The sequence below is a fragment of the Rhinolophus sinicus genome, chromosome 13, assembly GCF_057876585.1.
Source record: "Rhinolophus sinicus isolate RSI-liver-muscle chromosome 13, RSI-T2T, whole genome shotgun sequence".
NCBI lineage: Eukaryota > Metazoa > Chordata > Mammalia > Chiroptera > Rhinolophidae > Rhinolophus > Rhinolophus sinicus.
The window spans coordinates 14,589,646-14,614,131 of NC_142513.1; the positions used below are offsets into that span (position 1 = coordinate 14,589,646).

Sequence of the window (24,486 nt, forward strand, 5' to 3'; positions counted from 1 at the left end):
ACTATGCATTACATACGTCCTGCATCACATGGAATGTGCTAAGGGTTTGACATTATTGCACTGAAACTTCTCAACAACTCTACGACATCGGAGGCTATTATCATTCTGATTTTTACAGGTGAGGAAATTAAGGCTCCAATGATTGAAAATCACACATCTCAGAAATAATGAACTCAGGATTTGAATCCAGGTCTCTCTGGCCAGTCTCTACACTTACCTACCATGCTCTTAGTCCCATGGGCAACATTCGTGAGCACCCATTATGTGCCAAGAACTGAGAAATGCCATGGTACAGTGGTTCAGGACTGAGCATCAAAGCCACATACTATACTAGCTATGGGACTTTGAGTCACAGAGAGATTACATAAAGTGCCCCATTTCCTTGGTGGCAAAATGAAGATACCAATAATGGTAAGAGGAATAAGTGAGGTAGTAACACTTTCGGTACTTAGTCTTGTGTTGTCATTGTTATTATCCTAAACCCATTTTACAGGTGAAGAAACTGAGGTCCACAGAGGAGGCAGGTGGGCAAGCTAGCCAGTGGTGAGATTCAGGTTCCTGAGAAATATGGGAGATGGGGGCAAGAGATAAGAAACTAGCAAGGCCTGAGGCCTGGAAAAATGCCAAGCAGAATTCACAATCAGGGTTCATTAGAGAATTGGGATACGAAGTAGGAGGCAGGACACAGCAGCATGGCAACCCCAGCTGCTATAATGGCCCAAGGCAAGAGCAGGATGGAGAGCTGAGACAACACGTGCTAAGGTCCCTCAGCCTTTACCTTGGCACCCTCCAGTGCCCCTTGACCAGCACCTTTGTTGGTCTCAGAGCCAAGGTGAGGGCTGTGCCTGCAGTTTAGGACAGAAAGGCAGCCAGGTGGTCACTGCAGAGGACCTCCTCAGGTCTTCCATTTGGCTGCTCACCTGGCTGCAGACGGAGCAAGGAAGGAGGCTAGTACTCAGGTCAAGTGTGCAGAATGCCGCTTTGCCAATCGTCTTACAATAGGTGTCCACAGCTTGAGAGACACAAGCCTACGGGTTCATCGTTCTGGCTGCCAGTTTCTGTTAGCCGTCTCCCGATCGAATCAATAGACTTACTGCAGGAGGGAAAGGCGCCCTTCTGGGGTTCCACATCCCCTGTGGGAGTTCTGCGGGAGCAGGTGAATGTTTATGCTTCCTACAAAACAAGCATCTAAGCAAGTAGCATATATAGCTGAGGCACTCACTACACTTTTTTCTCTTGGGTTGTTCTCCTTAGACCAAGGAGAAACTATTCTCCTTGCCATTCAGTTCAGATTCGGGAACCCCGTGTCATCCTTGACCTCTCTCGCTGCCCATCTTCAATATCCACTTAGTCACTAATTGGACCAATATTACCTTCGGAATCTTCCTTGAGTCTCCCTTGTTTCTCACTGCTGCTACTCATGTTTGAGATTCATAGAGTCCTGCTCGGATAAGTGTGACAGTTTCCAGATGGCTCTCCCTATTGTCACACCAGTCTCCTTCCAGTGTATACTTCACTGAGACCAGAGTGATCATCCAAAAATAAGTCTGATCTTGGTTAAAATACTCCCAAGGCGCCCCTAGTGCTTTGGATACTTAGGCTGAATCAAAGGCTCTTCACTCTCCAGCCGCTGTTACTTCTCCAGCTCCCCAACTTTATTTCCTCCTTGGTGTCCTGTGTCACACTCACACCAATTGTGTGAGGGGGACCTGCCTTCCCACATCCACCTCCTTTTGCTGGATGCTGTCCCTCCATGGTCTACTCATCCTCTAGGATCAAGTTCAGACAGCGTGAGCTCTGCAAAGCCTTCCCACACCCCCGTTGTCTCATGCTGCACCTACAGGAGACACTTAACTGGCCAGGCCAGTAGGCACAGAGGACCCGCCACCCGGCACACATTCACATCATAAGCACATTACCTTGGAGCTGTTTGGTTTCTGTCACCTCCTCTTACCCTGAGCCCAGCATACGGACAGTGGTCATTCGCCTGGTTCTGCGCATGAGCAGACTCGTAAATGAGGGGATGGTTAACAGTGACAGAGCATGTACCCAACCTGGTCTGCTGTGCCTCCACCCTGTGCTGGTTCCTGCACCTCAGAAGCTCACCTTCTACTGTTTTGTTAAGCTGACTGTGAGTGCCTGAGCCCTGGTCTTCAATTCAGTATTGAATTCCGTGCAGCGCCACCTGCAAGCTTCCTAGAGACTGATTCTCTGAGGCCTTTGAATGGGGTGCCCCCACATCTGCTGGTCCAGCCCTGCTGAGCCCAGTGCCCAGCCTGGGCTCGCATGGTGCTGGCCCAGGAGAGGTCAGGCTGGGAGCATCGCAAGGACGATCTCTCCCACACTCTGGGTGTGACAGTGTAGCAAGAACCGATGCTTCAAGCTCGCTAGATCTTAGTTTTTGCTTCTGTCATCTCTGGCTTGCAGCAGAGCTGCTTTTCCATCCATCCTTTCGGGAGGGGGATAGATCAGCTTTTAGTGTAGAACACATCTATTCAATGGCTCTGCTTCCAAAAGCCAAGGGGCAAAGGCTAGAAACAAGAAAACGTGTTTGTGGTGGATTTGGCTGGCGTCTCAGCAATCCATGCCGCTCCCGCTGCTGGTGGCATTATCCTCGCTCAGTTTCGTTGCACTAATCTGAATTTCGTGCTGTATATTTACTGGCTGTTCCCTCTGATCCCGCGCATGCTTCCACTTAGCCTTGCTGTAGATTTCTCCCTCCCTCCCACGTACCTTCTCTCCTTTCCAGGCATGCTCATGCTTGCTGCAAACTGCATGTTTCAGAGGCAAGATCTGGACAAAGCTGCCCCAGCTGGGCCAATCTTTGCCTCTCCTCCCCCCTTTGCCCCATTGAGTCAGGTAATGCTGTCACCCCTTAGGGTATCAATTTGGCTCGAGTTGTTTGGAAAAAATTGAATTATGTTTCTTAGTAAGAGCCTTAGGGACACCTCGGCCCCTGTGCACCCTGCTGCTCTGTTCAGACAATAAAGCCAGGACACGTTGTCCTTCTAGAAGCCTGTTCCGCTCAGCCTGGGACCAAGCTGAGTGTCCCGTCCCTCTTCCAGTGTGCTTTCCATTTGACCCTGACCCCTTTTAGCATTTGATTTTCCTTAACCTCCCTCCCATGTGCAGCCCATTCCCAGGCTCCTTAGCTCATGACCCCGCTTAAGCTGGTATGGTGGGTTGAATGGTGTCTCCCGCAAGGGAGAGGTTCAAGTCCTAACCCCCAGTTCCTATGGACTGAATGTGACCTTCTTTAGAGAGAAGGTCCTTGCAGATGTCATTAGTTAAGATGAAGTCATGAGGGTGGGCTGTAATCCAATATGATCGTTGTCCTTACAAGGAGAGGAAAACATCACGGGAAGGCAGAGACTGGAATGATCCATCTATAGGCCAAAGAACACCAAGGATTGCCAGCAAACACCAGCAGCTAGGGAAAGGTGAGGAAGGATTCTGCCCAGCCTCAGAGGATGCCTGACCCTGCTGACACCTTAATTTCGGACCCCCAGTCTCCAAATTTCAGTTGTTTTAAGCCACCCAGTTTGTGGTCATTTGTTTCAACTAGGAAACTGATACACTCGGAAATGCACCAGTCCTGAGCACCGGGCAATGGACAGGAGTCCACCCTCAAGAGCTGTGCCTGTCGGTGCACAGACAGACCTCAAGGAGACCAAGGCCAAGAGCTGCCATCTCAGAGGAGCTTTTTGGGCCACCCCGCCTCCCCGTGGGGCCTCCTTGTTGGCCGGATCCTACATTTGGCTCAGGGCTGGTCTCCACTCTATGGCTTTGATGCTCCCCTTTTTGGTTCTGCTTCCTACCTTTGACTAGTCTTGGTCTCTGCTGCTGGTCACGCCCTGGCCTTGGCCTCTGGCTCACCAACCGGGCTGTCATAACGTGTCTCGAAGTCCTGGCTTTGTTTGACCTGTAGACCACCCCTGGTCGGCTTTTGTGCTCGTCTCTACACTGACTGCGCCTGAGAAGGCGTCGCCAGTTCCACCGCTGCCCCAGGACTGCTCTGACACCCCAGAAAGAATGATAGTCTGCTCAGGGCAGCCGTGCATTCTGTCATACTGGCTGCCTGAGAAAGTCTAAAGGGACTTCTATCACTTTGCCACAGGGCTTCCAAAAGAGTGTGTGTTCTCTCTTACATCTGCTCTTCAGACTAAACCCTTAATCCCCAACGCAGGCCCTGGGTGCTCCTCTCTGCCGCAGTTAAGCAGCTTTCAGTTCCCTGGGCTCCTGGCTCAACACACAGATTTCTGGAAGCAGGGAGCCAGTAGTGCTGGCACTGAGCTGACTCAGCCTCTTCATCCTCATCAGCAGGCCATCTGGTCTGGACCCCAGGGAGCCAAGGGAGGAGCAATGGGAGGAGGCCACTGGCCAGTCTCAGGGATGCCCTGAGTGTGTCCCACACCACGGATGACATGTGGAAATAAAGTGTGTAGTCTAGTTTTGCCTAAGCAGAGTCATGCATGCCCTTCTCTGTCCCCACCGCTGGGGTAGCAGCCGTAGTGCTGGGCTTTGATTGCCAGCTTGCATACTTCTCCTTCCCACTATGTAGTGAGCTCCCAGACAGCAAGTTTGTTTCTTAATTACCTCACAGCCCACAGCTTGCAGTATCCTCTATGGTCGTTATCATCCCAGCATCACTCACATGAGGCAACGTCCAGGACTTTTCCTCTGAGGCCAAGGGTTGAGTTGGTGCCAGTGAGGCCAAGGTCATGGGTCTAGTCCATTTCCAGATCACTCAGCTTTGTTCGGTTCCATGGCCATGGGCTAAATTGTATTTCTGGCCAAAGTCCAAGCACAGCTCTGGGCATAGGTCGACCGTCACCGTGGGTCCAGACTGACCAAGAAGACACTCCCAAATTCTAGCCACCGGCTGGCTACTGATCCCTCCCTCCGATTTGACCCCTCTCCGTCATGCCCTGGTCTCCAACCTTCACTGTGGCCTGACACCTAAACCAGTCTACCAAGTGCACCCACCTCTGGTTTCTTAGACAGTGTCACACCCAGCTGTAGCCATAGCGTGCAGTCTAGTCCGGTCACCGATTAGGGTCCTGGTACTCATGCTAAAGGTCTTCCCTGGACACAGAGGGAGCAGTTGAGACGCTGGGAAAATATACAGGGATTCTCAGCCCACCACCGGTGCAGCCCTTGAAAGGACATGCTTTACGAGGGATGTGTCAACAATGACAGTGCCTGGCATCAATCGGTCACGACTGCTCTTAAATAAGTCTATTTTGCTAAATTCCAAACGCATTACGATTTTTCAGAATAAAGGAGTTTTCTTGCACCCGGAAGCAATTCGCCATCAGGCTCTTATATAGTCATCTTTTCTGCTGTGGGTAACACAACTGAATGAGAACTTGACCTACACAGAGCATTTGCTGTGCTAAACAAGGTCCACCTGGAACACACAGATTCAGGAGATGCATGGGACCAAGCAGAATCAGCATTTGAGGAACAATTTATTTGAATGGCTGGAGTGCTTTCAAACAATCAATTAAGCTATTCCTATCTTATGGGGCACTAACCTCCATTTAAGGCTGAAAAAGAGGGCATCGTCTGTCAGCAGTATTTAGCAGTCTTAGTTGCACAGTCTGTGATGACGCCTATTCCAGCCTCTTAGGGCTGGCTAAGTAATATTGAGGGAATCTGGGATATTATAAATCTGTATCTTCTTTACATTTAACTCAGTACTTCTTAAATGGTTTTCCACAGCAAGGGGAGAGCTATCTTTGAAAAACTTGTGTCTCTGTAGTGGTTTCCAGCTACTTGACATTGACTCTAAGTTAAATCTTGACTAAAAGCAATTACTGTCATATGATGAATTGAGGCAATTTATTTATTACTTGAGAAATATCCTAGGTGATGTCACTTAGAAGAATGATGGAATAATCCTTCTCAAGTACTTCATTATCAACCAGATCTAGTGATGGGGGCATCTTCTGAGATGTGGGGGAGGTAGCCAGCAATTTAAAAAATTAGTCATCATGAGATCAAAGAAAGAATATTGGAAATAAAGCAGAAAAGAGTTGCCTAAACTGAAGCAAGACTTGTCTCCCTATGGAATTATATGGGATGCTTTGGCTGCCAAATATCAAGAAAGGTATTATAGAGAAAGCCCAGAGATTAATAGTAAAACTAAATGTAATATATTAAAGGCTTGGAGATGGTGGTTGATATTCAAGGAAAGTGAAAAGGAAGCGGGAACTTAAGTTTAAAAGGTCAAGTGTAAATATCATTTGAGCAAAGTCTGTATAATTTGGCCCATATAACAAGATTCACATGACATGTTCATCAATTCCTCAGATCTTAGAATATCATATACTGGTGAGAGGGCATGAGGGGAGATCATCTTCAAGAAAGCGGGTATAAAATGGAACTGCAGGATACAGCAGGTGGCAAACTGAGCAGGGACAGGCATAAATACAAAGATGTCTTAATCTGACCGGTCAAGATCAGTGTCTAGACTGCCTAAATACTAGTCTGCTTTTTTCTTCCAGATATTTGAGGAAAGGCAACCAGATTTCTCTGCTGAAAAATCTCTCTCCCTATTTATTGGAGAGGTAGTTTAAAGAGTAGTGGTTTAAAGAGAATAAACTCTACCAGACTGGCAGCATTCAAATTCCATCTCTACCACTTACTACTGTTACTTAATGTCTCTGAGCGTCAGTTTCCCCATCTCTGAAATGAGCGTACTTATAGAACTTGTTTCATAGCATTGTAGTGAAGATTCAGAGACATGTGAAGAGCTTAACAAGGCAGCCTTGCTTGTAGTCAGATCTCCCACTATATGTTCACTCTTTATTGTTAATAATATTACTGTTTCACATGTGGTCAGGTATCCCGACTCTTCTAGAGAGAGCCCAGTTTAACACCTGGCTGTCCTGAAAGCCATCACAATGTCTCCATGTTGGCCTTGACTTCGCTCATTTTAAGACACAGTGCTGGACATTCCTCTCGATTTACAAATCCAGATACCTCTCAAAAGTGGCAACAAGGTGAACCTAGCATCCCTTGTTCATAGAAAGCCCATGCTGGCCCCTGGCCCGTTTGGCCTCACATCCATCCTTGGCTCTTCCCCTGCTATGCCGGGCTATGCAGGTGTCCACTGCAGGCTGTGTTTCCTGGGCCCCATGTCAAGTGGTGTCTGGCTTTGGCCAATAGGAGACATAAATTGAGGAAGGAGAAGGCTTTCCCCTTCTGGCCTCAGGCCACTCCACGTCTCCAGTTCTCTAGGGGATCTAACTTCTGTTGGGTGACTCTGATCTCTGGCCTCTTATGACCTCACCACTGCTCTTTATCTTTCTGGTTGGGCTGGGTAATGGTTCTGCTTGTTAATCTCTGGGTTGCCTCACCATCCTCTCCTGATCCCTGTGTACCAATTCTCTAGTAAATTTGCTCCAGTTTAAGTGTTTGGAGCAGTTTCCCTTTTCCTGGTTGGATGATGACTGATAAAGAGCCTGTGCTGGTTTCTGGTGATTATTCCGTTCGTTAGTAAATGGTAATGAAAAGAAAAATCGAATTTAATCATCCAGTCTATATATTTCTTCCTGTATCAACATCACATTCATGTGAAATATCTGGAATCCACATTTTTCCATCAAAAAAAGAAAAAGAAAAGTCAGCAACAGCATTTGTTTCTCCCCAGGCGTCTCATGCCCCTCCTGCTCGTTACAATTTCAGTCCTCAAAGACTGCCAAAGTAGTTCACGATCACAATTACAAATGCTAATGCCTTGGGATGCAATTTGTAAAGTCTGGAGGCTTTAATCTAATGAATCCAGATGCTTTCCTACCAACTATGTTCCTATCTGGACCTCAGTTCCAGCTTAAAAATAGCCTACCATTCTGAGAATTCACTTCCAGTGAAATCAAGAGGAAATATGGTGCATACCTGACTTTAAAAGAGCCGGAAAGTTGCCCATCTTCCTCATCTTTTCCCTGTTGCCTTCTCTTGGCAAACCCTCCCATAATCAGAGATGCCTGCAATGCTTTAAATGTTCACTGCCATAGAGGGAGCCGCTCAGAGGCAGGATTTCAGAGTTTCTCTCTACTGGATGCTGGAAGCATGCAACACATGAGAAAAGGCACAGAAACTTTTCAACAAAAGAAGACATTCAGTACCTGGAGTGAGGTGAACTGCCAGGTGGTAAGACTGGGGAATAATGTGCCTTTGGATAACTAAGAGGTGACTCGTGTCTTGTAAAGACTTCAGCTTTTAGGAATCGAGTCCCCAAGAGCCGGTTTGCTTTCCTTACCATCAGCAGTGATTACAGCGTAGGTTATGCATCCACTGGGATTCACCTGGTTTTATAATTGCAATTAGATGTTCGTTATCTGCAACTTCTATTTTTGGTCCATGTCTTCACAGGGGAATTCTCTGAGGTAAATCTATAGAATTGGGCCTGTAGCCAGTGAGAGTACTCTGAAAATGAATCATTAATCCCTGGTTCCCAAATTATGTAACTGCTGCCATTAAGTTATCCAGATGTAAGCCAGATATAGGCCTTGCCTATAGAAGGAAAGTTAAGTGAATCATTCTGGGGGCTCTGCCTGCCTTCATCCTAAGGATTGGATGAACTCAGGCAGCAGATTGCAAGGAAGTATCACCCCAGTGCCCACTGAGCACCCCTAGTTTATAGACACAAAAAGGGCTGCTGTCACTCTGGAACCAGTTCCAAGGTCGTGCCATCTTTATGCCACAGGTATGAGCAGTTCCTCGGGGTTTGTCAAGCATGTTTTACTTCTGTTATTACATTTGACCTTCAGAAAATCCCTGCGAAGTTGGCATTTCCTCCCTATTTTACAAATGAGGATATCAGGTCACATGGCGGTTACCAGCTTTGATCAAGGTCACACAATGAGTTAGCGATGGAGTCCCAATGTAAGCTTATGTATTTCTGATTTGAAACCCATTGCTCTTGACCAATCTCATAACAGCGTAGTATCTCGACCTCAAAAGCGGTGTTAGAGGTCATGTAGTCTCTTCTGCTTAAGACTGCACTGGAACACACTGAGTTCCCCGGCAGCACCTTTCATTGTTAGCGACACCTTTTCCTGCCTTTGTGGGTAACTTGGGGTAGGAGGGATATACCCCATGGGGGTCCCACAGCTCTAAGGATGATAGGGAGATTTTTTTCTCACCCAGAGCCTGGGCATCAAAGAAATCGAGATGCTGGGCTGAGGTGGGGGTGGGGTCATTAGCAGCGAAAAAAGGTCTGTATTCCATGAAAGTGAGATATCGAAGGCTTGGTTAAGCATCCTGGAAGCCCAGGAGGCGAGACCAGGTAGAGAGAGAGTAGGCAGGTAAAGGGAAAGCTAACTCTGCAAGGGGACTTGGGAACGAAGACTGCTTTTATGTTCCCCTCTATGTCATAATGCAGCATTGAAAAGGGGCTGGGCGGTGCCTCAGCCGAATGGCACTTCCGCATTAAATCCTTTTCTTGTGTTGGCCCCAAATCTACCTCTGTCACTTCTACCCATTGGCATTAGCTCTGACCTTTGAAATTAAAGGAACCAAACCTACCCCCATCTTTCACAATGGTCCTTCAACTTTTCGAAGGCAAGAATTAAGTCTCATTGAATCTTCTCTTCTCTAAGCTAAAAAATCCTGATTCTGACTTCTACTCCTCTAAAGTCAGTGATCTCTAGATTTTAACGTCCACTTGAATCACCTAGAGACCTTGTTAAAATGATGATTCAGCAGACCCAGGGTGGGGCCTGAGAGTCTGCATTTATAATAAGTTCCCAGGTGATGCTAGCGCTTCTGGTCACTGGACACTCTGAGTGGCAAAGCTCTTGGCCTGTCTTCACCCTGGAGGTCCCTCTCAGAGAGTGGGGTCCACAGCTGGCCAAGCCTCATCAGAGTGGTGTGACTAATGCAGAGTGAGCCAAGCAGCATTGCCTTTGTTGGGTCTCAAGAGTCCTCAGGGAGTATAAAGCAGAACTGTTGTTTGGTAGCATTGAAAGAGGCAGCAGAGGAACAGAACATGGTGACTGGGTCCTACGTACAGAGTGACTATTGAGAGAGGATGGACCACAAGAGACCAAGAGCAATCATGCCTTGAGTACCCGGTTCCCACGTGTAAGAGTGGACAGGTAGTACATTGAAAGCCAGATATGGACTCTGAGCTGCAGCTAGGAGGGGGCTAGGTTCTATGCCACAAAAGCTGTTGTGGAAAGAGTCAAAGACGGGGGCAGCAGCTGCTGCTTTGAGAGGACTGGCTCAGCCTTTGGGAGTGCTCAGAGCTCGTAGGGCACAGCTGGCTGAGGTATAATGTCGGGCGTGCAGCTTCACGCCAGAGACACTAGTCTCTGTCAGCGCAGGCTGAGTTCACAAGATTGTTTTTGATGACTACATCACACAGAGGACTCAAGTAGATCCTTGAAGCTACTCCAGTTGGAGAAATCTCCCACCTGGTGTCTAGTTACCAATTCTGATGTTCTTGGACTTGTCTCAGGTGGGTTCCCAGTGGAGAGCAGAGATGAAGAGGATACATTCAAGTCCTGCCTCTTCTCTCTGTTCTCAGACTCCCAGTCCTTACTTAGCAGAGAGAAGGCACAGAGCCAGGGCCAGAGGCACAGCTTTTTAGGGACTGGGGACTGATACTAAGTTGACTCTCGTGGAAAGGGTGGGCTTACGGCGGAAATAATGCAGCTACCATGTTACGGAATGGTTTCTAGTTCTGCCTCTCTGAAGAGTTCCCTCGGATATCAGGCCAGTGAGTCTGATGGCTAACTTTCTATGGGGATCCACCGCTGGCATTTCCTTAACTATAACTCCATTAAAGACAGTTCATTGTAGTGATAATGGAGTAAGCCCTGCACACAGAATCCCAGCTCTGAAACTCACTAGTTATATGGCCTTGGACAGACTGACTTCACCCTTTTGTGACTTTTCCTAATCTATATAGAAGGGAAAATAAAACTAGCACCTACTGTGTCCAGGTTTATGATTAAATGACTTAATATATGAAAAGTGCTTAGGACATCACATGACACCCAGTAATGGATCAGTGCATTTAAGCTACATTTTAAAAAAGTGGTAGTGATTGAGTTTCCATTTGATGAGGAGCGCAGTGCCTCCCTCAGAAGACCGATCACATTGCTAGGAGTCCCCGTCATTCGCCAGCCCCTAAGTGCTTCCCAAACTCCTGTCACAGGTTTTCATCTGCTTCACTGAGCACTTATGATGTGAGCCCCAGGGACACCCTCCTGACTCTACAACAAGACCAGGATGGGCTGATGCTCTGTCTCTATCCCTCTTACGTTCCCCTCAGGTAGGGGAGCCACATGTGAATGCTGCCTGGCCTTTGGTTCAGAGCTATTTCTCTGTACTTGTAACACCTTTGAATACTGTCGACACACTTCCTTTATGAAGAGGCACAAATCCCCAGCAGCTAGAGAACATGCCCTTGAAAGGATGCTGAGGCAGAAATTGGATGTGCCATGTCCCGGGGCATGTTCACGTCCCTGTATCTGGAGTCTAGCTGGACCAGCCACGCATGGCTTCTGACAATTTCACTGTATAGAGTCTGTGATTTCAGCTCTGATGCCGGTTGGCTGAACTCATTGAATTTGTCTAAACCGCTGGGCTGTGGCCTTTCAGATGGCCTCTCGGAATGTCCTCTCCGATGCTCCTCTGTGACCCTCAAGTATGTCCCGTCGTTGGTTCACGGTCACCACTGCAGGTGCTTCTGTTTGGAAATATCTTGGAATTTATTTGGGACAGTTTTCATATACTCTTCTAGGAGCAGCATTTGACATAGTGGATTACTCCTTCCTTCTTCAAACACTCTCTTCTCTTGGCTCCAAGGCACGTTACTCACCTGGGATTTTTTCTTACCTCTCTGGCCACTCCTTCTCTGTCTTATGCAGGCCGATTCCTCTGCTCACTCACTAAATACTGCAGACCCTCAAGTCTCTACCTAAGCCCGCTTCTCCTTCCACTCTTCACTCTCCCCGTGTGATGCATCAACCCCCATACTTCAGGTACCACCTACGTGCATCTGACTCACATGTTTTTACCTCCAGCTTAGATCTCTTGTTAGAGCTGCATTATTAACTGCCTCCTTTTCTAGAGTGTCTCTCCAGCTCCGATTCCCCCAGATATACACATTTTTCCTATAAACTATTCTTTTTCAATTGTTTCTGGAACCCAGTAACAGCTCCATCATCCACCTTGCTATGAAAACCAAAGACTTGAAATCATCCTCAATAGCTCTTTCTTCCTTACTCCCCACATCCAATCCATCAACAGGTTTTATTTATATCTGTTTCAGGTAATTATCTCTTCTATGGCATCTTTCTATCTTCTCTGTTAGCTGAGTCTAGCTAGCAGCTATCATCTCCCACCCGCATACCTGCAAAATTCCTCTCTCCAGTCCACTTTGGCTCCACAGTGAAGCTGGAATGATGAGTTAGAAATACAGATCTGACCACATCATTGCCCCATGAACAACGATTCAATGGCTTTCTATGTTTCTTGGGGTAAAGAACACAAACTCTAATCATGGCCTGTAATGTCCTGTGTGGACTGGGCCCTGCTGCCCTCTCCAGCTTCTCACTCATCATGCTCTCCTTGCTTTCTCATTGCACTATGTTTCTTTCATTTCTTGAATGCACCAGGCTGCTTGCCCCATCACTCAGCCAGTGCTGTTTTTTCTGCGGCTCCCGTGTATTCCTCTTATGCTCTGTACTTAGTTTTATAGCCTGTCCTTCTTTGGAGCTCACCCCACTGGCCACTTCCTCCCAGAAGCTATTCATTTCCCTCTTATGCACTTTGCAAGTGTCATGCGTCTCTTAGTTCTGACCCTTAATAGAGTTGAAAGCTTGCTATTATTAACTCTTGGTTCGTTAATCCTGTCTTCGGAGCCCTACCCACCACTATGTGTAGGCTCTTTCAGGGCCAGAACTGTGCCTGTGTTGCTCACCACGTGGTACCAAATGCCTGGCACATAGTGGGTGCTTGTGATTATTTAGTGAAGGGATCAACTGTGAATCTCATTAGACCAGGCGAATAACAGTGTTCCTGGGCTGTTAGCATCCTCTCCAGGGCTCCTTTGCTTTTGCACCCCCAGTCTCAGGAACAGGACCTCATAGCCGAAACTAAGTACAGTTTAGCTACAGAAGTGAATGCTCCAGAGCCACAATTCCTTCAAATCCAAACAAAAAGACTCTGACATTATCAAGGAAACAGCGTTCTGAGGTACTCAGCCTCCTTTACACTTGGCCATGTCGTGTCTCATGGACTAGACATATCTCAGAAATCTTGTCTCCAAACTGGGACAGCAGAGCCATACGGGGCTACGCGGAACCAGCCCCCACTCTGGCATGTGAGCCCAGCCCCACCAAAGAGGCAGTTATGTTAGCTAACTCCTCCAGGAATTCTCTGGACCGTGGATAAGCAGCGCCTGCTCAGGCTTGGGATTTGATGCTCTGGTTTTGCCTTTAGCTGGTGAAGGGAGCTGAATAAAATCCCTCATCCATGAGTCCTTCCAAAAGAAGGCTCTCTGACCCCACTGACAGCGTAGTTTGGCAGACAGCCCACGGGTGCTCAGTAGCAAATTAACGAACGAAGCAAATAACTGTGGTTCACTTGCCTTTATGTCGTTCAATAATCATCTGTTAACCAACAATTACAAGAAAGGAGACCTGTGCTAGAGACTGGCGTTAGAGAGATGAGTAGGACACACTCCCTGTTCTTGAAGACTTGCCATCCTCACCAGGGAGACTTGACTAAGTAAACCCAGCTTGTCTCAGTTACAAGAGAGTCTGGGAAGGATGCTCTTAGGCAAGAAGAGGGGGTGCTTCACTGTGCTGGAGGGCTGGTCTTAACCATCAGTGAGTTTGGGGAATCAGAATCATAGCTCATGGGCATTAATGCCCCTTCAACTCAGCTGAGTGCTGTGAACACATGGCTGAAAAAGGAGAAACTCAGTTTGGTTCCTAGAGAACAAATGTGTGTGGGCAGTGATGCCATCCCTTCAGCGAAATACTGAACATCAAGAACATGAAGGGAACACCTATTATGAGCCAGGCTCTGGGCTAACATGAGGAAACAAAGATAAAGGAGGCATAACCTCACACCTGAGGAGCTTGCAGACCCCTGGAGGAGACAGATGCGAAAACAACTAGCGAATGACATGGTACACTGAGGTATGTGGGAAGCATTACAGAGTTCTCAGAATTTAGAGAAGAGGGAGGAATTCTCAGGGACACAGGAAACCAGAGAAGGTATGGTCGTTGAGGATGGATGGGTTGTTGATAATGTGGCAAAAAAGTAGGAATGGGTCAGGAAGAGGATTCTTTGGCTTTGAGCTGCCTCACGTCATCATGGAACCATTGGGACTATGAAGAGCAGCAGGAGAGATTCACTCCGGGTGCTGGACCCCTCTCCAGAAGTATTCACACAGGGTTTGGAACAAGGTGTTGCTTCTGACCCTGGTACACTGCAGAACAGGCGGGCTGAGGCATTCTTTGGCTGCTTACTTTTTCTTATGACATTAGCAAACATCATTGTTTTGGGTCAGGGGACTGAAGGACCAGGGGACTTGAAAGTTGAATGCAAGGTTTCTGACTATTGAGGTCTAGACTTAGGGTCAGAAAAACCTATGGACTCTTGGGCCTGCCGTTCATCAGCCATCTTGCCTTGAGCAAGTTCCCTGGGTTTTCTCATCTATAAAATGGGAAAAATCATTTCTACTTTATGGAATGTTTGTGAGGCCTGACCAAGATGGATCCATAAAATGGCCCAGCACGGGGCTGAGGATCTAGTAAGTGCCCAGGTCCCTGCCTTCCTCTATCTGGATTTGAGTTCACGTGTTAGCATCTGACAGAGTATGTAGCATCTGCATTAAATTCAAAAAATGGAGTTAGTTGGATATAAGCATTTTTGAACCCAAGGCAATTTCCCTTTAATACACAAAATTTCTACCCCAATATTTGTTTCATATAAGGTACAAAATAAACACTTTATGTTTTTATCTTTAAAAAGGGGGGGATGTCAAATACATGGTGACAGGAGACTTATCTTTGGGTGGTGAGCACATAATGGAATATACAGACGGCGTATTATCAGGTTGTACCCCTGAGATTTACATGATGCTATTAACCAATGTTACCCCAATAAATGTAATTTAAAAGATCCAGTGGCTTTAATTATACTGCCTCAGCATAAAGCTGGGTGGTTTTTTTTTCACCATTTACCTGAAAGACTAAAGTAGGGTTTGGCATGATTTCATGACCCTCAGAATCTAACTGTAGTTCCACAGTTTGATCCTAGGGAGAAAGCGGTATGAAGGCTAAAATTCTGCAGTTGATCTTAGCAGAAGATAAGAATGTCCCAACACAGCCATGTGTAACCTTGGACACCTCAGTTTCCCTGACTCTCCATTTCTTCATAGGCAAAAAAAAAAAGGAATATAATAGCAATCCCAAGTGCACAGGGAGTAATCCTCAGAAGGATTAAGTGGGACAACGTGTGTAATACTCATAGCACAGTGCCTGGCACATAATTAACAATAAATACCAGCTGTTGTCCTTAGGATTATTATCTAGTCAGGTGTGTGAGTCTCTTCAACATCTGTCTCCTTCTCCTCTCCCCTCCCAGGTGCCTCCACCCAGAATTCTAACACTGTGGAGCCCGAGAAGCAGGTGGATAACACCGTAAAGATGGCCGGAGTGATCGCCGGCCTCCTCATGTTCATCATCATCCTCCTGGGCGTGATGCTCACCATCAAGAGGAGGTGAGTCAGGGCTGCGGCCCTGCAGACTGTGCCAAGCCCAGGTGCCCCAGCACTGCCATGTGCCAAGTCCATGCTCTGTTGACCCCTTCTAAGCAAGGACCGACTGCTGATGGTGGAGGTCCTGAAATATTCGGGCCAATTGTGGCTGATTGTGGTGATGACTGAAGGGTATGTGCTGCCTGCTTGGTGAGTGACCCTGAGATGGTCCGTTTCTCATGGGGCCAGTGAGCCCTATGGTTGGGCCACCTTGAGGTGCCATGGGATTCCTTGTGTCATGAAATGAGTCTTCTCAGATTTAACTGCTCTGCTGTGATGGGTCATGTGATCAAGATAAATGGAGAGCCCCGGAGACACAGATGAGCCCAGGAAGGTAGATGCAGGAAAGTAATGCTTCATCCTTCTCACTACACGGCCATCTTCTGTTTATCAGATGTTCACAAGACTTGAGGATAACACAAGGGAGGTGCAGAGAGGGAAAGGAAATACCCATCATGGAAAGTTGGTATCCATCATGAGCATCTAGTGCCAGATTTACATGCCTGCCACACTCTTCCATGTCTTCTCAATTTCAACTCCATTGTTCCAACCTTGTTCTCCACCTTCCCACTCCCGCAATCTGCCAGAGCAAACAAAACATTTACCTACCTTATAGTAATACGTGCTGCAATGTTCCCCATCCCCAACTTAAAGAGACTTTCATATTATTAAACAAATGACGTCATACCTCATCCTGAATCTCTGGGTTTGGTTACCCACAGAGGTCAGGACAAGCCCAGTAACGAGGACCAAGGACTTGGTTCCATCTGTACAACAAAAAGTACTCATGACATGTGTCCCCACCAAAACAAAGGGATAGAATGCACCAAAGACAAATTCCAACCTTCAACTAAGGGATCACATGACTATCAGTGCAGGAAGTTAAAAAATAATAGTAATATCCCCATGTACGGCCATCAGTGCATCAGAAACACTGGGGTTCCCACTATACGTGCTGTGAGCCGTCTATTAGCCATTTTGGCACGAGAATGTCCTTGTGTCTCTCATGGTTCTGTTCTGAAACAGTCAGTCCCCCCTCTGGCTAAGATGTCTTATTGGTAGGACCTTGTCCTTTCTTGACATCTTTTGTTTAACAGGATCATTTCTTTCCTCAGACTCCCAGAAGAATGAAGAGTTAAGGTTCTCAACCAGTTGCTGATTTTCTGGTTGGAGAGGCTGGGGGAAGGGAAAGTACTTGTTAATATTTGGGACCAAGAGCCCCAAAGGGTTAATTAAGGACAGCACTGCATTTTCATATCATTAGCATCATCCATAAAATGGGGCCATATTGAATGTCTCAGTGACAAGTCAGCTGCTATTAGATGAGGTCGAACATGGGGTTTGATTTTTCTGGGGACAGTAAGCACTTTGCACGTATAAGATCATTGTCGTGTTTCTTAGACTCACAGACACATTGGTGGCAGAGGTGAGTTTCGGATTGTCTCCCGGGAAAAAGTAACCAATTTAACAGAATTGCATTCCTCTTTGATAGAGCTGAAATGTTCTCATTCTTTGCCACTGATTTGTAAGTCAGATATGCTCTTCCAATTTTGCTCTTTCTAAAGCCTGGCTTAACCCACGTCATCGTCTGTGAGCTTGTGAAGAAATTTCACTTCCTTCTCAACAGCTATTTCTGAAATGTGTGACTTTTGGGGAGAGAGGAAAGGACTTTATGCTTCCAGGGTGGGAGCAAGTATAAAGTGAGTCCTTTGTATGTTTTTAACCGTTTCTTCACATCTTTATCTTTTACCTCGATCAAAATTATCCATCAGACCCAAGCAACATGTATCACGTGATCACCATTTCTCCCCAAGAGGCAAAACTCAAGTGTTGTAGCAGTGGGCAGAGGTTTGGATTTTGCCAATCAGTGTTTACATATGTAGTATGTTTTGGAGAAAATACAACATTTTGCTGAACTAGTTGATAGTAATAATGGACAGATGGGTATACGGGAAGGAAAGGGAAAGAAAGAAGACAAGAGGAAAGGAGAGGAGAAGGTAAAGGTAAAGGAGGAGTAAAAGAGAAACTAAGCATAGGCCTGCACTCTTTCCACTGACCTACAATGTCTTCTCATGTCTAGAGATGCCCAGAAGCCAGTGAAGGGTTTGGTGGGCTCCTTCGTCTCTTATGGGGAAAACTTCTCTGGTTGATTGAGTTTATCACTAACTTACTGCTGACCGTTAGAAGGCTGTCCACAGCTACCTGAACGGAAGGTCTATTAAAGGAAAAGAAACCCCTAACTACTAAGCAAATCATCACAACTCAGGATGCTAGTGTCAGAATCTCTTCAGTCCCATCACGATCCAGAGTTAGTTCCTGGATCCAGGAGCTCTCAGAAGCCGAACACCAGCGACATCCTCTCCACTGGCTTGAGCTGGGCCCTCTCCCTAATCTCTGGGGACATGGGAATGGTGGTTCCCTGTTTTCTCTGCTCCTAGTGGATCCAACTGATTCAAAGTCTTCACCAAAGCTATGGCCAAATGTTCCCAGGACACATAAGATGTCCTAGCTTCTTCCCCTGGAGGCTTCATCGTCATTGGCAATGGGACTTCCTTGTCACTCTCCAAAGAGATTTTTTCTCTTGCTATTAGGTGTTTCCTTTTGTGATACTGAACTAGAAAGCAAACAGAGAATGGGCTAGAGGTCCAGAAGACCAAGAGAAGGGCTTAATGAAAGAAGCTGAATCAATTTACATTCAGAAGACCAGGGGGAAAAGAGATAGGAGGGCAGAGAGAGACAAAACATCAATAAAACCTGACTGATGTTTTGTCGTTGTTCCTTCGTGGTTTTGTAATGAGCGGAGGGGATGTTGAGAAGTGAACGGTGGCAGAAAGGGATGTGAGATGTTGGTGGGTGACTCAAACGAGGTTCCCTTAGAAGTTGCAAAAGATGAGAGTTAAAGATTAGAATTATTTTTGTATACCTCTTGCTGTTTGGCCTGGGCTTCTTTGAATGTGGGACCCTACAGAGTCCGGGTTACATGGAGATCCAAAGGGTGAGTGTCTCCATGTAGATGAGTGTGTGGATGAATAGATCGGTGGGTAGGGGGGTGGATAGATTGTTAAGTGTGGGGATGAATCGATGGATGGATGAATGGATGGATGGGTAGATGGATGGATAGGTGGGTTTATGCATTAGATGCATGGGGTAGGTGATTCAAATGGATGGTTAAATACACAGCTTAGTCCTGTTTAAATAGTGTGGAACAAAAAAGGGAAGCTGTGCCTCAAGTCAATCTTGTCAGCCAGCTGAAAAGTAGATTCGCAATATGTGATTTATTAAGTTTGGGGTTTTGTGTGTGTGTTTTTTTCCAAGCACAGCTGTCTTCCTGCTCAGGAGTTTTTGATCTCAGGCAATCTGTTACTTGCAATATCTCTGTATCCTTGTAAATTTAGACCTTCAGTAAATCTTCTTCAGGCCTTAGAGAAAACACACATGTATACTACCTTTTGGTCACAGAATTAAAGAACTATAATCCTTGCCCTGGAAGACTTTGCAATTTAATTGGGGGAAAGGTACTCAATTAATAAAAGCTTGTCAGTTGCCGTCATTCTGGAGTGAGTTGCCTTGAGGCTGGGTCAGGATAGCACTGGCTTTTGGTAACAAACAGGCTAACTCAGAAAATCTACTTGGAAGTGGTGGTTTGAATGTTAAGGGAGCATGTTTTCATGAGGAGGTAGCCCAGGCAGAGGTGGATCCTGAAGGTCAAGAGCAGAAAAGCCGAAGGGTACAGAACATAGAGTGCAGCATGGAGCCCAAGCATGCAGCCTGGGGCTGCTGACTATGGAAACCCTTGCAATTGGTCCCCAAATACACAAAACCTTAGACCTAGTGAAGAGTGACCTCTGAGAGCCTCAGCTGCCTCAAGTGAAAGTAAGAATAATGCCTTCTCCGTGAGGTTGTGGGTAGGGTCAAAAGAGATAAACATGTGACATCTCCATGTCTGACTCACTGTATTGGTCAACACACATCTGTTTCTTCTCTTCTCAAAGGTCGCACAGGCTAGTGGTCAAGAACAGGAGCTTGAGGGCCCTTGCACTATCAAACCCAGCGACTGACTAAGTGATTTTAGGGAAGATACTTAACCTTTTTTTCATCTCCGTTTCCTCATCGGTAAAGTGGGGGTATAACAATACCTATCTGTCAGGGTGGTGGTGAGGAATGCATGAGTTCATTCCTGGTAAGAGCCGACAACAGTGCCTAACTATGCAGGAAGTGCTAGACAAGTATTTGTTCTGATGTTACTAGGATTTTGACATTCCTAACGAGGTGAGCACTTTGCTCCCGGTCACCAGAGTGAGCAGCAGCACAGCTTGTTTGTGGATGAGATGGGAGCATAAACTCTTCACTGAGCCCAACTGTATTTCAGATGTGTAGACGAATATAATGTAATATTAATTTAGATTCATATCATTTACTTATACTATTTTATATGTCATATATACTTTGACTATAATTTAGATTTATATAATCTGATGTTAATGCTCACATGACTCTTGGGAATAGGGAATTAATGCCCCCAACTTTGAGATGGAGAAAATGAGACTCAGAGATGTGTAGTGACTTGCTCCTCAGTTACCGAGTGCTGGTCCTGGGACGCTAAGGCATGCCATATATCCACTCTTCAAAGCTGTTTAAGCTGGCAGTTATCCATGCCATTCACTCCGTACCTGGATCAGGAAACAGGTCCAGGAGAAAGAATTGACTTGCCCAAGATGTCACAGTGAGCAAGGGGAAGAGCTGGGATCAGAACGCTGGCCTCTTGCATCTCAGCCCAGTGTTCTTGACAATATGGAGAACACATGTGTCTATACGTCTTCATTAGAGGCGTCCTGAGCTCTCTGTCCTTGAAGAATCACATTTCCAGGCCCTGGACCACAGAACTAGGAAAGAAGAAGAGGAATGGTCTCTTTACAATGCCAGCCTGTATCTTTGTCTTCATGCAGTCTTAGGGCCTATTTATTGTCTTCATATGGCCTCTCCAACATGGCAACCTCAAGATACTTGGACGTCTTACGTAGAGGGCTCTAAGCGAGAGTTGCAAAGACCTGGACACTGCTGCCAGGCTTCCTTTTTGACCTATTCTAGAAAGTCCCAAAATGTAACACCTGTCAGATAGGGCCAGCCCTGGTTCAATGCAGGAGGGCACTACACCTTGGCATGAGTTTGGGGAGTGTGGATCGTTAGGGAGCCATCTTGGATGCTAGCTTACATGATTTCCTTGCTGTTGGCATGACCTTACTAACCAGACTCTGGTGTGGTTTGAACTGGAACAGAGAAGCTAGAAGTCCTTATGGTTTTCCTTAGATCATAGGAGCACTGTCCGGTAGAAGAGTGGTACACCAGTTCTACAAGGCCACAGAAATCTGATCCAAGATGAAACAGTCATATTTATAATGAAGCTAGTTTTAGTTGACCATAAGAAATAACTTTCAAACAACTAAAACAGCCAACATGAGATGTGGCTTCCTCTGTGAGTTTCTCCATCATAGGAGACATCGTTCTCATTTTTTCTACCACTGAAATTGTCTGATTCTCAGCAAAGATAACTAGTAGAGAAACGTGCATCTCCTTGAGCTGAGGGAGACTGAAATACTATGTGTATTTCTAAGAATCAAGATTTTATATAAATCTAATTCTTGTCTATTTGTCTTTTCTTTTTCCCCCTTTTTGGACATTTCCTTCATCTGACTGCCCATCAATATATAGAAGAAATGCTTATTCCTACTCCTATTACTTGTAAGTATCGACCCGGGGTTACCTTTGCTTTGTGCCCTGTAAGGGAAACTGTAGCATGCATTTCCTGCTCCAACCAAGTGTCTGTTGGGTCCTCATACTCACTTCTGTCTAAATCATCTGTAGCCCCAAAGTTTTTATTTTGCATAGATGTTTTCCGTTTGAAAATGCACCGTCATTGTTCGTGTCTGTTATGTTTCTGCTATCTTGGATTTCCCCCCCCCCCCCCCTGTTTTTGGAGATGTGAAGGGCTGTTTCTCCTTTTTCAGTATAATTTTCTAGTTAGAAATTCCCCAAATTCCAGTGAGAGATCAAACATTCCTCCTGCAAGACTTGCTTACATAAAACAGAATCACAGATCTCAGTAACTTCAGAGTCCACTTTATGTCCACTTGGAGAACAGGTAGCCCTAGGGGCCCAAAGGTTAGAAAGAAACTCCTTGGCTGTTTCTACTGTTTCAGGAAATCTACAGGGCATCATGACTTTATCTAGAAACAGCTTCACAGTGACATCCAAGGTCTTTGCTTTGGGATGGAATTATCTCCGTTTGGTTTTAGCATGAGTTATCTCATGCTATCCGTGGTAGTTATCGATGGTTGGTAGCTATAGATGGCTAATTGCCTGTCAGTTTTTTATTGCACTTTCTAAATAAATGATGATGATTTTTCTCATTATTAAACCGGATATTTTCAAAACATGAGGGTAAAGGAGGAACAACTCCATAAATAAGTCCTCGGTAATGAAGTTAGAAAATCACTGAATTAGTCCCATTTTCCTAATATGCATTTCCCATATTTTATAACTGAGGTCCAAAGAGGTGTGTGAAATCATATATGCGGTTAGCAAAAGAGTGGGATCAAACTTCAGAATGCCTGGCTCCTGGGAAACTACACTGTCCATCATTCCATGTTGTCCTCGACCCCTGGGAACCCCAGCCTTGCGAGAGGGGCCATGTCTGTCAGTAATCATCTGCTGAAGCCTTCACAGATGAAGATGGAGCTAGCAAAAGTCTCCCCCAAACCCTCTGCTCAGTGCTTATGTCCACAGGTCAATAGGCCCATGTGATGAGCAAATAAGATTCTGATACCACTACCCTTGTGTTATACAGAAGCCAATGAACCCCACCACCAATACTAGAAGTACTTGCTTCATTTGTTCATTCATTCATTGGACAAATATGCTTTGAACGTGCACGTTGTGTTCCACAGCCTGGTTGTGGAGGTGACCAAGACTTTGAGCCTTACCCCAACAGTGCTCAAGCCTACCTGAGAGACTAGCATAAAATCAAATACTTGAAATGTGATTGAGAGGTGTCTATATGTACTGTGGTATAAGAGCACTTAGCTGCTTGACTAGTTTTTTCATGGGGCAACAGGTTGTTATCAGTGTTTTTAGAGACAGATTTTACCCAAAGAAATAAGAATTCTGAGCAGAGGGAAGAACATCTGTAAAGGAATAGAAGCAGAAAACAATGTGGGGTTTTGTTGCTGTGGTGAAACAAGAATGAGCTTTAGAAATCATGCAGCTCTGGGTCCAAGCCCCATCTCCATCACTCACCAGTTATGCATCTTTGCACAAATTTCTGAACTCTTTGAGCCTCATTTCTCTTCGCTCTAAAATAGTGGCAATATGCGTAACTCAGAGATCCCTTGAAGAGGGACTGACACAATTTTGTAAAGTGTTGATCACAAAGTGGGCACTCATGAAATGTTGAAATGTTACTTTTCTTTCTTTCCCCTTTCAGAAACCATAAAGGTTTAGGGCATTAGTGGTGGCCCCTGGGATCTCCTTGGTCTTCCAGGGGTTCTTATGGCATCATAAGAACCACACAGTAAGTGTGGGCATGGAATGATCCATCACAACCTGTGGGCACCTCATCCCCTCAGTCTGTTAGCCAGTGTACACAGCATGGTCTTTAGATGCCCACTTTATACCCTGCATTGTGCTGCGTATTCTGATGAACTCAACGTGAACAGTGTGGGAGTGTAGGAGACAGGTGCCCAGGTACTTTGTACTTCAAGGAACAGTGATAAACAAGGACCTTCAATTGGTGCAAACTTGGAGTCTAAGTCATAGAACCTGGAGTGTGAAACTCATGCCAGCCAGGAATTGACTGTGGTTAAAGATTCAAAGGAAGAGAAGAGCTGGCAAAGCAGCCGGAGAAGTAGGGTGAGACCGCTAGAAGCACAAGAGAAGGCCATTGCAGACGCGGGAATTGGCAATAGCAGAGATGCTGAAGAGAGATGGACATGGAGGGTGTGGGCATGGCCTTGACATTTGGCCATCAGTGGTCACTTGTGCAGGTTAGGGGGTAGGGTTGGCAAAGGAAGCCAGCCTGTCTGGAGCCCAAGAAGAATACTTCTTTATAACCACTGGCGCCTAAACAGTGGAGAAACATGACATTAGCCACTTGGAGGGCCAAAAAGTCCTGGGCACATGAAGGTAAAGTTGAGGAGCCTATGAGAAGGAAGATGCTGAAGATGGTGGCTATGGAAGGGAAGGCCCGAAGGCAAAGAGTCTGGGGACAGGGAGCAGCCTAGGAGGGGAGGAGGGTCGGGGCTTGTGAGACCATAGGATTGAGAGATGCGTGTGGATGGAGAAGAGAAATGATGACCTTCATGATCTCGATTCAAAATCCCCACTCGGCCAAGTCTTCGGTATAGACCCTGAGTGGGTGCTTTAACACTCTCTGTTCAAAGTGTGGTCCATAGACCAGGAGCGTTAGCCTTGCCCAGGAGCTTGCTGGAACTGCAGTCCCTGGGGTCCCAGCTCAGACCTACTGTGTCAGAAACTGCATTGTAACCAGATCCTTGGTGACTCATGTGCGCGTTAAAATTTCAGAAGCACTGACTTAACCAGAGTCTCAGCTGTCTCATCTATAAGGCAGGTAAAATAATACCCTCCTCACAGGAGTTGGGGGCCACTTGGTCCCTTTGAAAGCCCCCAAAATTGTCCATGAG

At 46.2% G+C, this 24,486-nt stretch overlaps 1 protein-coding gene across 18 annotated transcripts in view; it reads left to right on the plus strand.

The window, feature by feature from the left end:
• PTPRT (protein tyrosine phosphatase receptor type T) overlaps positions 1 to 24,486 on the plus strand; it is a 951,833-nt gene that overhangs the window by 784,982 nt on the left and 142,365 nt on the right. For 7 of the 18 annotated variants that reach the window (XM_074318303.2, XM_074318302.2, XM_074318307.2 and 4 more), the window contains 2 exons: positions 15,619 to 15,754; positions 21,500 to 21,528. In XM_074318303.2, the coding sequence (XP_074174404.1) occupies positions 15,619 to 15,754; positions 21,500 to 21,528 (165 nt within the window). Of the gene's footprint in view, positions 1 to 15,618; positions 15,755 to 21,499; positions 21,530 to 24,486 lie in introns of all 18 variants that reach the window. The other 11 variants (XM_074318304.2, XM_074318309.2, XM_019748876.3 and 8 more) reach the window with 2 other exon arrangements.